At 39.5% G+C, this 16,467-nt stretch overlaps 1 protein-coding gene across 1 annotated transcript; it reads right to left on the bottom strand.

Moving 5' to 3' along the window:
- Positions 1-2,506: 2,506 nt before the first annotated feature.
- Positions 2,507-3,457, bottom strand: LOC127228028 (olfactory receptor 52B4). Its single transcript, XM_051192466.1, has one exon. The coding sequence runs from the start codon at positions 3,455-3,457 to the stop codon at positions 2,507-2,509; it is 951 nt and encodes a 316-aa protein (XP_051048423.1).
- Positions 3,458-16,467: the final 13,010 nt, after the last annotated feature.

Genomic DNA, 16,467 nt, shown 5'->3' with positions numbered 1-16,467 from the left:
TAACATAAACATCTTCTTTATAAAAATATTTATAAAATTATAAAACATAAAGATGGCTACTATATTACCTCAAAGATTAGAGTCAACATTATCAGCCAGAATTTTTTTTTAATTTAAATTAGAAACAAGCTTGTTTTACATGTCAATCCCAGTTCTCTCTCCCTTCCCTCCTCCCTTGCCCCCCTTCTGTGAAATCTTACAAAATTTCTTCCCACTGAAGTAACCTTGCCTGACATTATTGATTTCACATATATGCTGAATGCAATGAATATAACTTTTATATCTTTGTGTAGATGTGTATATATTGTAATGAACACTTGGGGTAAAGACTCCCAGGAATACACTGATCACTGATGGTCCCTCAGTTATGATGGATTCCCTCACAATTATTTTTATTTTTCAATGTGCGAAAACATACCCATGCAACCATTGTGACTTTTACTTTAAGAATCCAAAGTTTTTTCTGAGAAAATAAATATTTATAATAAAATGGGCTTTGGGTTAGATTATTTTGCCCAACTGAGAGCATTTAAGATAAACCAAGCCAAACTTCTAATTGTCCTCAGTGCATCTGCTATGTATTTCAAGAAACATTCAGATAGTGAACAAACATGTCAGTAAGTTGAAAAGACTTCATTGGTAAGAGATGTTTCTACAGAGTAATGATAGTCTATCTTAATACTTGCCAGAAAAGAGATCCTAGGAAGGGAAAATTCGAAGAGTAGGCAAACCAAAGTATGAGTATTTAGGCATTAAGACATCACCATGGAGTTAAAGATACGTTAGCAAAGTCAACTAATGGCTCAGCTGGTAGACTGAAGCTGGAATAGACTTGTGTGTGTCCAGTTCATGAAAAAAACTTGAAAAACAAATTAAGCATTAACTATAAAATTGATCTTTCTTCTTTGTGTTCTGTCTTGGGGTTAACACTATAGATAATAGTTTGTATCTTTTGATTTTCATTCTGGAGGGAGGGAACTATTACAGTGATATAACTTTCAGTTCCTCAGAATCTGAACATTGTACCATACCAGATCATCTCACTCATTACCTGTCACATAAAAGTTACCTTGGGAAATAAAGATCTCCAAGCACTAATTCCAATTCTGATTAATGTTGTTGCTTCAAACCAAATAAAACCTGTTGATTTCCCTGGGCTTCTTTCATTCTGCCTTTCAGATGAACAAACACAAAAAATATTAAAGACATGTTATATCTATGCTGTCTCCACCCAGACAAAATAGTCATGGAGAGAGGTGAACACCAAGTCCCACACCTACCTAAGGAGCTTTTCGCAATTGGTAAATGCCGGGAGAACTGGTCTTCTTTAAGGGTATGAGCTCTGGTAGGTAGACCACCACCCCCAGTGAAAACCATATCTCCAAGAGTATATGGGCAACATAAGCAGCCCTTGGTGGGTTTTGAAGGAGAAGGAAGGGAACACAGAGTAGGGTTGGGAAGAGGGCATGGATTTGGAAGGTGTGAGGAGAGGGGGTAAATATAATCAAAATACTTTGAAATTGTCAAAGAAATGATTTTAAAGTGGGGGGGGTAGAAAAGAATCAATGTATAAAAATTTCAAAGATACTAAAGAAAACAGGAAATTCTTTAATATACCTATAATTTATTCTGCATTAAATGTGACAAAAATCTTGTTTACAGGTCAGTCATGCCACAGCCTAATGATATAGATGCAATCAGAGCATAATCAAGAAATATGAAGAAAGTGACAAGCCTGCAAACTAAAATGTAGTGATTTTACAATAAACATTTATTAAGTTACAATGTTCACAATGTTTTAATTCAGTCCTTAAGTCAATCTATAAAGACCTGTAATATGAAAGCTAATGACTAATAAATAAGAGGAATGTATCCATCAATTTGCAAAACAATAGTAATAAGCCTGATGCGTTTTCCACATAAGATATTCATAGAGTCAGCTTCCCAACTAAGATACATGCATGTGCATATATACACCCTACCATGTTCACACAGAATGGCTTTCTACTGCATCAAACTATGTTCTACTTAAAATTTCTAACTGAAATGTGTTTTAGTGACATTAACTGTATGTACACAATTGCATTAATCTAGATTCAATGTGGATGTTCTCATTGCGATGCACTAGTAGAATTCATTGTAAGTAAGACTTTCTTGTTCTTTTAGTTATTTTGGTGTGGGCATCCCTCTTTTAAAGATGTCCCAAATATATTCTAAGAAGAGTTTCTGTGAAAATAAGTAATATGTCCAAGGTCCAAGCTGCCACTATCATCATCAACACCAATACCACCATCATCAACAAAGTCAGAATTCAATGCTGACCCAAAAGTCCATGCTTCCTAAACACTATCCTTCTTTGATCACATGGTAAAGTGACTTTGAAGGTCAGGGCAAGTCACTTTATATACTCTCCATGGAAGTCTTGAGTCAATCTTCAGTCTTTGCAACATAGGCTAAACAATGTAAACGTCTGTATGGTACATATGCCACACATAATTAATCCAACTCAGCATAGTTTCCACTGTGAAGTCAAAGTACTAAGTACACGTTCACGAATCTGTCTGGTTTTGATCCCATAGATGATGGGATTCAGCATGGGAGGGGCCAACATGCAGACATTAGCCAGTAGAATGTGGGTATGGAGAGGAACATGGTGCCCAAACCTCTGGGTAATTATGGTAAAAATGCCAGGCAGGTAAAACATGGAAATTACACCAAGGTGGGAGCCACATGTGCCCAGAGCCTTTTGCCGGGCTCCTCTGGAGGGAAGGCGGAAGACTGCACAGAGAATGAGACTGTAGGAGACTAAGATGAGCAAGGCATCAAGAACTACAGTAAAGAGGAGGACAGACAAGCCATACCAAACATTGACACGAATATCAGCACAAGCAAATTTAGCAACAGCCATGTGTTCACAGTAGGTGTGTGGCAGCACATTGCTGCGGCAGAAAGGCAGCCGTTTCACCAGGAACACATCTGGGAGTATCATACAGAAGCTTCTCAGGACCACAGCCAAGCTGATCCTAACAATGACCATGTGACTAAGAACTGTGCTGTAGTGCAGTGGGTCACAGATTGCCACGTAGCGGTCGAATGCCATGGACAGCAGGATTCCTGATTCGGCAATGAAGGTGGCATGGATGAAGAAGATTTGGGTGACACAGCCATCAAGGGAAATTGATCCAGCATGAAACCAGAATATGGCCAGAGCCTTGGGCACAGTGGTAGTAGACAGGATGAGGTCAGCCACAGCCAGCATGCAAAGGAAGAGGTACATGGGTTCATGGAGGCTGCGTTCAATGATGATGACAAGGATGAGAATGCTGTTTCCAGAGAGTGCAACCAGGTAGGATATGAAGAAGGGGAGAGAGATCCACGCATGTTGGTCTTCCAGGCCAGGGATGCCCAGGAGAATAAAGAGGGTATGACTGGTCCCCGTGTTGTTAAAAGTTGCCATGCCTGGGACAGGTCATTTGTACATTGGAGTACAAGATATGACATTCACGTCCCACTTTCCAAAAACCTGAATGGGGTTTAGGAGGCAGGTCATTTTTCACTGGATAGAACAGCAAAAAGCATTCTGACCAAGAATCGTGGAAACCCCACGACAAGTCTCTTAGGGAGGAGATGTGGACAAATGCTCGCCATTCTATCTACTATATAGATCACAATAAGTTGCTGCCCTGCCCTAGGTTTTTCTTTAGTCACTTAAATTTGAGGGAAAGATGGATTGGATCATCTTTAAGACAGATCATTCCACTCTAAAAGGCCACAGGTCTCAGACGTGGGTTGTTCCAAAGAGTTATAAGCTGTGACTAGCAAACTTCCATACCCATGGAATATGATTTCTCAAAAGAAAAGTAGCAACTGAGTTGCCTATCTATTTAGCTGGCACTCTGAGCACCGGCTTTCCTCAAGGGATGGATGGGTGTTTGAGGACCTGTCTGAGGAAGAGACAAAAAGTCAAGTACAATGTCTACTTACATACTACAAGCAACATAAAAGAAACATGGGAAGCCTTGGAAAGAGTTCAGAAAGTGCTTTCTATGAGTGCTTCATGACCGTAAGCTGGAAGAATAAGTAAGAGCTTGCCAAGTATAGGAGTGTGAGAACGGAAGAGCATGAGCCACATGAAAGATGTCCCAAAGGACTTGGGGGCTAGGGAAAAATCACAGCCAGGAGGACATGGTAGACAATAATGGTAAGGAGTGAGGTGTAGTGACACATTACTTATGGTTTATTAGAGCTTGCCTGAAGATCAGAGAAGAAAAGCAGCCAATCCAGTAGACCTACTTCTACCAAGCTGAAATGGCAATCCTGTCTCTATGGATCTTCAGAGGCAAAATCTCTGAGTCCCTGTCTCTTCCTGCCTTATATTCCTTTCTCCTCCCCACCGCATCACTCTTGTCTCCACCTCCCTAGTGCTAGATCAAAGGCATGTTCCCAAGTGCTGGGATCAAAAGGGTGAGCTCTGTTACTCTTTGTTCTTGTGTAGGTCAGGGTGGCCTTGAACTCAGAGAGATCCATCTGCCTGTCTCCTGAGTCCTGGGATTAAAGGTGTATGGCACCACTGCCTGGTTTTAGGCTTGCTAATATGGCTGCACCATTGCCTGCCTTTACATTCTGAACCCTCAGGCAAGCTTTAATAAATCATAAATAATATATCACCACAATGAAGAGCTGAATACTACTCTGAGGCTTCAGAGTTTATATTGAACTAGTAAGAGCCACTGAAGAATCTTTCCTGGGAAAACAAAAGGAAGTTGCAGGAAAAGGAACCCTGAAAGAGCTTTTGAAGCTGGAGCTGAGAGTCCAGAGAGGACCTGAATGCACCAACCACAGGCCTCTATAATGGCAGGGTGACTGCATGGTGATGCATACAAGCATTATCAGACTTGTGTCCTAAACACTCTTATCCTATTTATACATCTTTGTATACATCAATAGCCTCTCTCTATTCTTGCAAATGTAGCCTCCTCTATTTTTTTTTTCTCACTGTGCTGTTAGTAATCAACCCTAGGGTCTTGTGCACACTAGGCAAGTGCCCTACTATTGAACTACAGTGTGGCAAAGTCTAATTTGTCCTTGTTTCTTTCTAACTACATGTAGTGGTGGTGGTGGTGTTATGCAGATATTTTTCCATTGAACTAAATGCCAGCTTATCAACATTTCAGTAGACATTTCTTAACAGAGGAACTTTTACCATTTTGTAATCAATCAATACTGCATATCTAAGCTTTCTATCTCCTGCCTTCTTTGGGAGACTGGGTGGTGGTCGCACACCTTTAATCCCAGTGCTTGGAAAGCAGAGAATCTCTGTGAGTTCAAGACTAGCCTGGTCTACAAATCAAGTTCCAGAACAGCCAGGACTGTTACACAGAAAAACTCTGTCTTGAAAAACAAAGCAACAACAAATGCATTTTAAGTAGCTCTTTCTTGCAGTGTTGTGTAAGATGAGTAGAGAAGAGATTGATGGAGAGGACAAAGATCAGTTAGGATTGGCTGTGCTCTGGTCTATGTTTCAGTCACCAAGCCCTAAAGTAACTATGGTGGCCTTCCCATTTTACTGAGAGGAGAATAAACTGAGCAACAGTTACCAATTTATCCAAATGGAATCTGAATCCCCAGAACAGACTTGAATAGATTCCCGCCTGTCCTAATCCATCTTGCCTCAGTTTGTCAGCCAATTACAACATTCAGACCTCCTTGATCCTCAGTTAGTACTTACAAGTTGATTTGTATACAGTCATCTTTTTCCTCTTCCTCCTCTGAAAGTCTGGCCCCATCTGTGGGCTGAACCCCAACCCTCTCTTTACCTCTCCATACTAATCTATCACTCTAGTGATGTCAACCTCTCCCTCTCTGATGGCAGGTGCAGCTGTGTTATGTTCAAATGCCTCATCTCCTTTTCACTTCACAAAAGCAAGGTTTTTCTTCTCCTGCCCTCTTACTTCCCTCCTCACATTCACCCATTGCCATCTCCCTGCAGCCCAAACACTGCACTATATGGCATCCTCTAGAATCATCTACGGCATCACAATTGCCAAAGCCATGTCACCTTTCATTTCTTTCTAGCTGTAATCTCTAATCTCTATCAGTTACACTTCTTAATTTTATAATAGTAACATCAAATTCCTGAATATTAAATATATTTCTTATTTTTAAACTTCACATCAAATCTATGAAATTGAAACTATCACAAATCTGTACAAGAAACTGACAGTTAAACAGATAATTTGTTCAAACAACCTGCTACTAGCCAGGCTAATATTTGAATCCAAGTTAGGAAGCATCAAGCTTCCTTTAAATTTGAAAACCTTCTTTGGGCCAGCAAACTGACTCAGTATAGAGAAGGTTCCTGCTGCAAGCCTGATGACATGATTCAGTTCCTAGAACCCACAGAGTAGAAGGAGAGAACTGACCTCTACATGCATGTCATAGCATGTGCATAACTACACATATATGTACACCAGTAAGTCAATACCATGCAATCAAAACATTTCAAACTTTCATTCCTTTATCTTAATTACCCAAAACATATTTTGAGGGCTTCCATCCCACTCCCCACTAATTCTAGTTATGCTGCAACTTCAGAGATGCATCTGACAGTGTGGTACAGGAAGCGCTAATGTGAGCATTAGAGTCATCTGTGTTCAATCCAATCTCTGCCAACTGTATACATAGACACACACAAACACACACACACACACACACACACACACACACACACATTTTCACCACATTCATTTTTATAGTCTCCATCCTATGTGTTTACTCACACAAGTTCTGTTCAAGATGTGTACACTAACACACGTTTTCACAATTCACACCAAAAGTCCTTCACTATGACACTACACAATCACACCTAAGCTTTCCCACACATAGAGGGATTGCCAGATCATCATTAATATCATCAAGCTCACTCTCACACACATCAGAAATTCCCCGTGTGATGACTTACATGTGTCATGTCAGTCCATCCTCATTTAGCATTCTTGCTTTCCTCTTGTCAGTGAGCATCCTCTGGGAGTGTGAGTTGGAGAGAAGACTCCCTTTTCATCCCTGTCTCCAGCCTCTTTTTACATTTGCCAGGAAAGAGGGCTCTCGAAACAGACAACTCATGAGGCAAAATGCCTCCTTCTTCAGTTCCGATTTGAACTGCACAAGCTTGAAACAGAGGCATGAACTGTAAGTTTTGGGAGGGTGGAGAGTTCAAGGCCACCTTGGGTGACAGAGCCAGAGTTCCTCTAAAAATGCAAAAACAAAACTGTAAATGCTGGCTGGGAAGTTATTCCAAGGGTCATCAAACTGCAGGCTTGGGCCAAGTCCTGCCTACCCTCTGCTCTTGAAAAGTAAAGTTATATTGAACATAACCATTTGATTCATTTATGTATTATCTACCTTATTTTTATTAAATCACCCTATTTTTTATTAAAAGGACCTTGAGTATGAAATCTAATGTGTAGTCACAAGGTACATGAAGATCATAAAACCAAAACACCGTCTTTCCCATAGCACTGCATAAGAATGCAATAAATAACTCTCCACCCATACTCAGGCAAGAAACTACTTAAACTCAGAAGGTCACCCACAGAACAAAGGCACAAAAGCAGAAAGGGGCTCTCAAAGAAGGGTTTGAGTGGGAGGAGAGACGTGAGGGCAAAGAATTGGGGAGGTGATGACTAAAATTCATTATTTAAATGTATGAAACCATTTTAGATATTTTTAAAATTCAGTAGTTAATCTTTTTGTAGAGTAGAATTTATTAATTCATTTTGGAAACCTGAACTATCCTTCTGGGCCCTCACAGGACAAATCTCCAAGTCCACTGCTCTAGTATAACCTTGAATAGTTATATTTATCCAGACTTTAGATGGGAATGTAATTCTCCAGAGTCACAAAAGAGATGGGTTTAGAGGATGAGAAGTTGCCTCATTTCTCATTCCAGACATGTTTCAACTGAGTTCCCAAACTTGTGCAGCAGCAGCTGGACTGTCCTCTGACTATTCTCAGATGGAGAATTCCAATCACAGACCCTGCTGGATGCCCAAATGACTAAGAAGGTCCATAACTTTGTTTTCCCCATCCCCTTCATCATCACACTCACTCAAACTCTCATAATCCATGTCCATGGGCAGGAGTGGGGGGGGGTACGGCACAAAAGCAGCAGGCTCTGGTGATAAATACCAACATGTGCCCTCCTCATCATAAAGTGTCCATCCCAACCTTCAGGCTCCACCTGGAGTCATGCTCCATCTGTATCCCAGAGTGTCCACATGATGGAAGGCTCTACCATGGCTAGCATGTCACTCTGTGGGGACAAATTATTCTTTCTCTGAGCAACCCCAGGGACCCTGAGCTAATCCATGTGACTTTCTTCTCCCCTAGGATCTCCTCTACAGCAGGAATATAACTATAAAACCTTTACTAACTCTTTTGTGAGTGGACCACTGGAAGCCCATAGTGAAATGCATTCTTGAGAGTTTCCATGAGGTTGGATGTGATAATTTGGTTGGAAAGACATGTCAGAGGACAGGAGTTAGGCTACAAGCCTTCTGGAGGGCCCCAAACTTAATACTGCATGATCCTCTTAGACCCTGACTTCTACAAGGTAAAGAAACACTTTAAGCATTGAAATCCTGACTGATTTTGCAAACATTTGTTTATTCATTCATTCATTCATTCATTCATTTCACCCACTCAACCAACGTTGACATAGCACTATGTTGACAGAATCATAACAAAATGTCAAATAAAATCAAGTCCATTCAAAGGGTATTTACATTATTGTGTCTATAGAACTATTGATCCAATCAGCATATAGTGGTTATCAATAAAACGTTTGCATTGATAACCCACCAACCTCTTAGCCTACTATTTTTGGAAATTCACATTGTCTACCCAGCATGTTCTGACTTTCTGTGGTAATAAGTGTGCAACCACATCACTTCTTTAGTCTCTTTTCTTTGGAGAATCATGTTTATTTTTTAATTAGATTTTTGTGGTATATTTTTAAGGTGTTGAGCATGATGCTGTTGGATACATACAGAATCAAATGGTCACCATAGGGAAGAAAATGACTATCCATAGTCTTACTTTTGTTGTTTTATGGCAGGAACAGATAAAATATGCTGGTGTGTCAAGAGGACCAAAGCACAGCACAATTCCACCGCATGTTCTATTACAGCTGCATTTGTCTCCAGTTTATAAACATTTCTTGAAAATAAAATGGGTGACTGAATATTCTGCACTGATGGCATGCCATGATGCCTTTTCTCAATTTTTTTAATTTTTGAGATTATAATATAATTATGTCATTTCTCCATTCCCTTTTCTCCTTGTAAACCTTCTTCATATACCCCTTTGTTCTCTTTTCTCCCACTACTGCACATTTATAAGCTTCTAGTTTGTTCTGTTAAGAGTATTCTCTCATAAATACGTTTACATAGAATTTTTAACTTTTTGTTTGTGTGTGAAACACAATTCCTTTAGGGTTTGGTTTGATGTGTGTGCATGTGTGGGGTATATGATTTGTGTATGTGTAACTGTGTGCATGAGTGTCATGGAGCATTGTGCAGGTCAGAGAATAACTTTTATAATCTGATTCTTACAAATGGATGATAGGAGATGTCATTCTGTAAATATGCTTCTCTTATTGGTTAATGAATAAAGCCCTGTTGACCAATAGGAAAGCAAGATAGGCAGGACTAGGAAACAAGGAGGATTTGGGGAGTAGTAGAGAGGAGATTCAAAATGTAGGACCAAGAGGAGTGAAAGGTCCCGACCCTTCCTCTGGTAAGCCAAGACCATGTGGAAATACTTAGATTGATAGAAATGGGTTAATATTTAAGAGAGCTAGCCAATAAGAAATGCTAGTAACAGGCCAACAGCTTTATGTCTAATACAATGTTTCTGCATGTTATTTGGGGCTGGTGTGGCTGTGGGACCAGGCTGTCGAGAAAACTGCCCATAACAAAATGGTGCCTGCAATGTGGGTACTAAGAACTTCCACTTAAAATTTAACAAAAGTTTAAAAAGGGGGTTTAGAAACAAAAAAACAAAGGCCTCTTGGTAGCTGGATTTTTCTCGGTTGGACTCTGTTTTGCTAGAGACAAGCAGAGATTTGTGTGGCTCCTTTAAGGGAGTTTTCCTGACTCAGCATAGTGTCCAAAAAAAAAAAAAAAAAATGCAAGGCTTTTAAGAAGCCTTGTTAACAACTTAATGGTATGTACAAGAGCTAGCAATGGCAGTAATCACATCTCCAAGCTGGCAGCATGCTATTGGATGGTGCATAGACCAAGGCAGTGAGCACAGCTCTCAGTTCTGGCAGTAAACATACACCCACCATCTTTGATAGACCTTGGCTAATAGAGCTGTTGCTTTAATTTTAACAACGTTGTTTAATACATAAAAAGACTCGTGGCCAGAAAAAGATAAAAATTTACAATAAAGACAGATTCCGCGAAAGAAAAATCTGTAAAGGTTTACAGTATGTTTTAAAATATATGTAGGCTTGGGAGAGAAAAAGAAACAGAATACAGTGTTTTAAAAAATAAAAAATAAAAAGAAAGAGAGTATCTGGGTGTGGTAGCACACACCTTTAATTCCAGCACTTGGGAGACAGAGGCAAACAGATCTTTGTGATTTCAAAGTATACCTAGTTTACAAAGTGAATTCCAGGGCAGCCAAAGTTACACAGAGAAATTGAGTAATAAAAAGCCACATAAAGATGAAAAATACACAAAGAGTATGGACACTATGGTATTGTGTTGTCTTTGAATTGCTCAATTGCTAAGGAAGGAATAACTGCTACAATACACTTGATTACCAATGCTGCTGAATTAATCCAATGTATATATTTTAAAAATGTTTTGACTTCAAAATTTAAATCCAAGGACAGGTTACTGGGGAAAAGGATTTCTATTTTTGTTTCCACAGAAAATGAAAAGCTGTGGATTCCTTCCAGACTAACATGGTTTGATCAAGCAAGACCCCCTGAAACAACATCCCAGGTGATCCAACACTCAAAACAGTTGGAACAAAGCAGGCTTGCAGACCACTTCAGACAGGATTTCTGCATCTTCTTAGGATTCCCCAAGACAGCGCCCCCTACCAGCAGGAAAGAACTACAGCCAAATTCCCAAATATTGTTTATAAATGTTTGTTTTCATTTATATGGAGTTGGTTATAAATGGTTAATGACCACAACCAACCTCTTTAAAGGTAAAAAAGGGGATTATGGTATAGATATGAATACTTTGTTTTGGAAAGGATTTTCATCTATTGATACAACTTTAAGGTCAATTTTGTGATATGTATATTTCTCCTCTTGTTTAGGTATTATGTTTATATAGCTTATTTAAAAGTGTATAATTTAGTACAGATTTTAGATAGTTACCTATAAAAGACCTACAGAATATGGCATCTAAAAGGTTTAGGATTTTTCTTGACAGTGAGGCACAACTGCTCCTGACAACACCACCTTCATCAGAAAGAAAGATGGACACTAAAGAAACTCGTTATGAAGTTGCCTCCAATATGGCAAGACTAGCAATTTAGAGAAGATACTGCTCTTGTCTGGACTATTTGACTTTATGCTGTATAAACTGGACATGCAGGACCTACAGGAAAGTGACTGCTGATAAAAGATGGACATTGCTACAGGGTTCCTGCTTCATAGAAGAGTCTGCCAGACATTCTGCAGGACACAGAGAAAAGTAACTGACTAACTGCCAATACAGGTGAGACAGTTTGAAATTCCTACTTTACTAAGAAGTCTGCCAGCTACACTATGGCCTATAGGCTGAAGATGGAACATTACAGAAGAACTTCAGGTGACTGACCAGGCAGCGAGTTGTCTCTGCCATTTCTAGAGTTTATATATTATCCTTCTGTGATCTTTGAGGGAATTGAAGACAGATAGTTATGTTTATAATTTTCCTTAGTTAGGATTGAAGATAAGTTACAGATAAGACTTTAGACTCACAAAGATAGAGTAGATGATAGAATATTTTCTTTAAATCTTGTTAAATGTTAATAAATTGAATATTGTTAACTGTGGTTCTTATTTAGTAACTGTTTTGTTATATATTTTACTATGTTAAAGTTAAAACCCTTCTTTTTATTTAGACAGAAAAAGAGGATATGATGGGAGATGTCATTCTGTAAATATGTTTCTCTTATTGGTTATTGAATTAAGCACTGTTGGCCAATAGGAAAGCAAGATAGGCAAAACTAGAAACCTAGAGACAAGGAGGATTTGGGGAGTACTAAGGAGGAGATTCAACATGTAGAGACTTGAGAGAGCAGAGGTCCGGACCCTCTCTCCGGTAAGCCAAAACCACATGGAAACACTTAGATTAATAGAAATGGGTCACTATTTAAGACAGAGCCAATAAGAAATGCTAATAACAAGCCAACATCTTTGTATCTAATACAGCATCTCTGTGTGTTATTTGGGACCAGGCCTGAGGAAAAACTGCTTGTAACAAATGGAGTTAGTCTCCCGCCCACCATTTCCCAAATAAACACTCAGAGGCTTCATATTAATTATAATTGTGTGGTCAAAGGCTCAAGCATATTACTGACTAGCTCTCACAATTAAATTAACCCATTTTTACTAATCTGTGTATCACCACGTGGTCATTGCTTACCAGTAATGCTCTGGCATCTTACCCCTTTGACATCTACATGGTGTCCCCTGACTCCACCTTCTTTCTCTCCATATCTTTGTTTAGATATCCCACCTGGCTCTATTCTGCCTGGCCATTGACCAAAACAGCTTTATTCATCAACCAATAAAACCAGCACATATTCATAGCATACAGAAGGATACCCCACATCAGATTCTCCCCTTCCACTGTGGGATTGAATTCTTTTTGCTCACTAAGCCATCACCAGACCAGCATACTAATCCCTGTGTGCACTCTGAATTATTTGAGTTAAATATGTAGTGCTCCAAAGAAGAAAACTAAAACAGAAATGCTTTCACTTCCGCGTACTTTATCTTCTTACTGATAGAAAATTTCACATTTTAATACTTCCTAGAAATCTTTTTGAAGTAAATAAAAAAAAATCCCACTGAAAATCTATTTCATGTCAAGCACTTCCAAATACAGGAATGGAGAAGACAAATGCCTTCATGGAATTTATGTCACCAAGAAAAGAAATCAATAAAGAAAATAATCTAGTAAAAGCTTTCATCTGTGGATATTTTGGTGAGATTTATTTAAACTGGTTAGGTGTACTGGTGCTTTAAAGATATGAAACCACTTAAGGTGATTTTTACTGCAAAATACTTCTCCAATTTGTATCCAGACTGGTACTTACTGACTTCCTTATAAAATTTGCTGCTCATATAGGTATCATCTTTCTCCTCCTCAGTGCTGCTGGTAAACCTGCTAGTGTCCTTCACAAATACACACAAGATGTCCGCACCCTTGTACAAACAGTTCACTGTCCAAATAGACAACAAATCCTTCTCTCTCTTCTTTTTGCCCAAAACTTACTGACATGTAATTGGTAAATTAAAAACATGTGTGTATTTGAGGTATGTACACAGAGATCACCACCATGATAAAGCTAATACTCATTACCTCATTGGGTTTGGTTTTGTGGTGATGGCTACAATCCCTGAACACTGAATTTCCAGGGTGTATCTATCTCCCATAACTAAAGTGCTGAGCCCTTTGAATGTCTCCCCAGTCCCCCCCACTAGACAGCCACCATTCTACCCCCTGCTTCTGTAAAGCTATCTGCTTTAGATTCCACATGTGTTTGCCATGCATTATGTTTTATTTCTGTATCTGGCTTATTTCACTTAATCATAATGCCTTCAGGTTCAGGCATGCTGTAGCATAGGACAGGATGTCCTTGTTTTTAAGGCTGAATAATAGTCTCTTGAAACTATGCACAGTACATTTCTTCTATTTATTCTTCACTGCTCATACTCTCAATTCTGCAGCTCTGTGTTTCTTTCCACTCTACTCTAGGTATTCATTCCCATAATCTTTCACTCTTGTAGTTCCAGACATTCTACTGTCAGTTACAATTGGTCGTCCATGTATATGCCATCTACATATGTTATATTAACCTCACTAAGATCATATTCCATTAACACCACTATTTTCTTCCTAAACTACCAACCTGTGTAATTTGTATTGTTTAGTGATTTTTATTAATTAAACTTATTCATTTATTTTACATCCTGACCACAGTTTCTCCTCCCTTCTCTCTCCCCACTCCCAACCCCCAAATCCCCTCCCGCCACTTCTCTGTTTCTGTTCTTCAGAATAACAGCCCTCCTGTTTAATGATTTATAATTTTTAAGAATATTCATATTTATCCTTTGACATTTGCATATATGTATACAACCTTTCTTTGTCATATCTACTTCAATTGTTTTCTCTGTCAACTGTCACCAACTTCTCAGCTAAAGGAGGAGCCTCGATCTTCCCCACCCATGCTGGACTGTTGACTGGCTGGATCTTGTACAGGACTCATGTAGCATAGCTACTGTGAGTTCACCAGTATGTTATGATTTATATTCTTCAATTTTGACTCAGAAGACATTCATCACTATAATTTTCCTTTAACCATGATCAAATCTACTAAGTCTTCTCTTCCATTATCTGGCCAATCTCACATTAATGTGAACCCAGTTAAGCACCAAATTCATGGAGTTCAGTATTTTATACATAAAATTACTGTCAACCTAGGCTATCAACAAAGCCTGACATGCAAACTATGAATTTTATCAGTAGTATTCATTATAAGTCCAAAGAAATGTATTACATCAATGCAAGATGTTAGTAATAGGAAAATCTGGAGAAGGGGAGAAGAGAAGTACATGCAAATTTCCTACTTTCTGCACATTTTTTCTATAAAGATAATGTATCAATTTTTAAAGTCAATCATTGAATTAAAAATAAGGCTCACTGGTTTTGGATGGCCAATGTATTATCCAGAGGTAAAAGATCATTAGCAAAAAGAGAACATGGGTGAGGAAAATGTAACCCAAATATGATTCACAGAAACACAAAAATAATGAAGAGAGGACAAGAATATTAGAAGTCAGGAGCAAAAGACAGAGCTCCAAAAAACAGCCAAGTTAATGGAATCCTCCCAACTGCCCATCAACAAATGCTGGATGAAGAAAATATGGTGTGGCTACCTGGCCTCCTGGTCCCGGGGCAGTGGCAGCAGGGGAAGTAGGCACCACTACAAAGAAGAAATATGTTATGAGAGGTGAGAAAGATAGAAAATCGGAGTGGTGTGAGCTATGGAGAGAAGGCAGAACTGAAGATGTGACAGAATTGACAGGTGAGAAAGAGGACTGAAACCTACTTGCTGTCATTACCCAGTATGGTCTGGGGGATGGTGTGCAACAGCAGACTGAGACTCATCCCCCGAACCTACCACCTGGCCACAGGATCCCCCTGGCTCTAGGCAACCACAGAGACCCGAGATGAGGAAAGGTTCACTTTCTGGATTAGATCTCCTAGAAAGACCACAGTGGCCCTAGATGCCACCAGAGTCCAAGTTAGTGTCCGTGACCCATGCTGCTGCATCAGGCCACAAAGAAACCTGAAATTCATGTAGACATAAGCAGTCTGTATTGCCTGATGCCTTGGTAATGTCCTTGGGCTTTGCTGCCTTGGGGAGCCATGATGCTGTGAATGAGGCCATGACCAGGAGGTTCGTAGCCCTTGCAGCTGATGAGAGCCAAGTGTGGGTCAGTAGCCCTGATAAAGCCAAGCGCCATGATGATGATGATGTCTATTGCCCATGTTACTACAGAAGCACATGCAGACATTAGTGGTCTGGGCTGCCGACTTAAGCCATGTACACAAGAAAGCTGGCCCCTCACCTAACCAGACCACAAAAATTAGTGACACTTGCAGGAATTGGAATGGGCACTAGAGAGATGGCTCTGGCTACCACACTGCTCTCCTCAATTGATGACTTCTGGCATGGAGGCAGACAGAAAAAAATTCATCTTCCCTTACTTAGGAACTGGACATTAGGAATCAGACCAAACTCCAGAGAATATATGGATAACACAAAATGAACTTTTTTCCCCTTGGAGTGGAGAAGTCGCTGGGAAGGAGAGATGACATGGGAAGACTGGGAGGTGAATAAGAGTAGTATATATGATGTGAAATCCACAAATAACTTTAAAAGATAATGGTGTATATGTACACACATTGTTTCATTCAGCCATAAGAAGGATGAAACCACATAATTTGCAGAGAATTGGATACAACTGGTGATCATCTTATCAGTCAAGATAAGTCAGATTCAGAAAGACAAACATCTCCTTTTCTCCTTTGAGATGCATATCACGTACGTGATACATGTAACTAAATATGTATGTGATGTGAAAGTCTAAGTAAGGATAGGTTAGTATGGAGCTGGGGAAAGGACAACAAAGGAGAATATGAGGGGATAGAGTGAGTGCAGCAAAAG

This window comes from Phodopus roborovskii, unplaced genomic scaffold (genome assembly GCF_943737965.1).
Source record: "Phodopus roborovskii unplaced genomic scaffold, PHOROB, whole genome shotgun sequence".
Classification (NCBI taxonomy): domain Eukaryota; kingdom Metazoa; phylum Chordata; class Mammalia; order Rodentia; family Cricetidae; genus Phodopus; species Phodopus roborovskii.
Note: the sequence above shows the minus strand (reverse complement) of the source record. Positions and strands in the feature narration are given on the sequence as shown.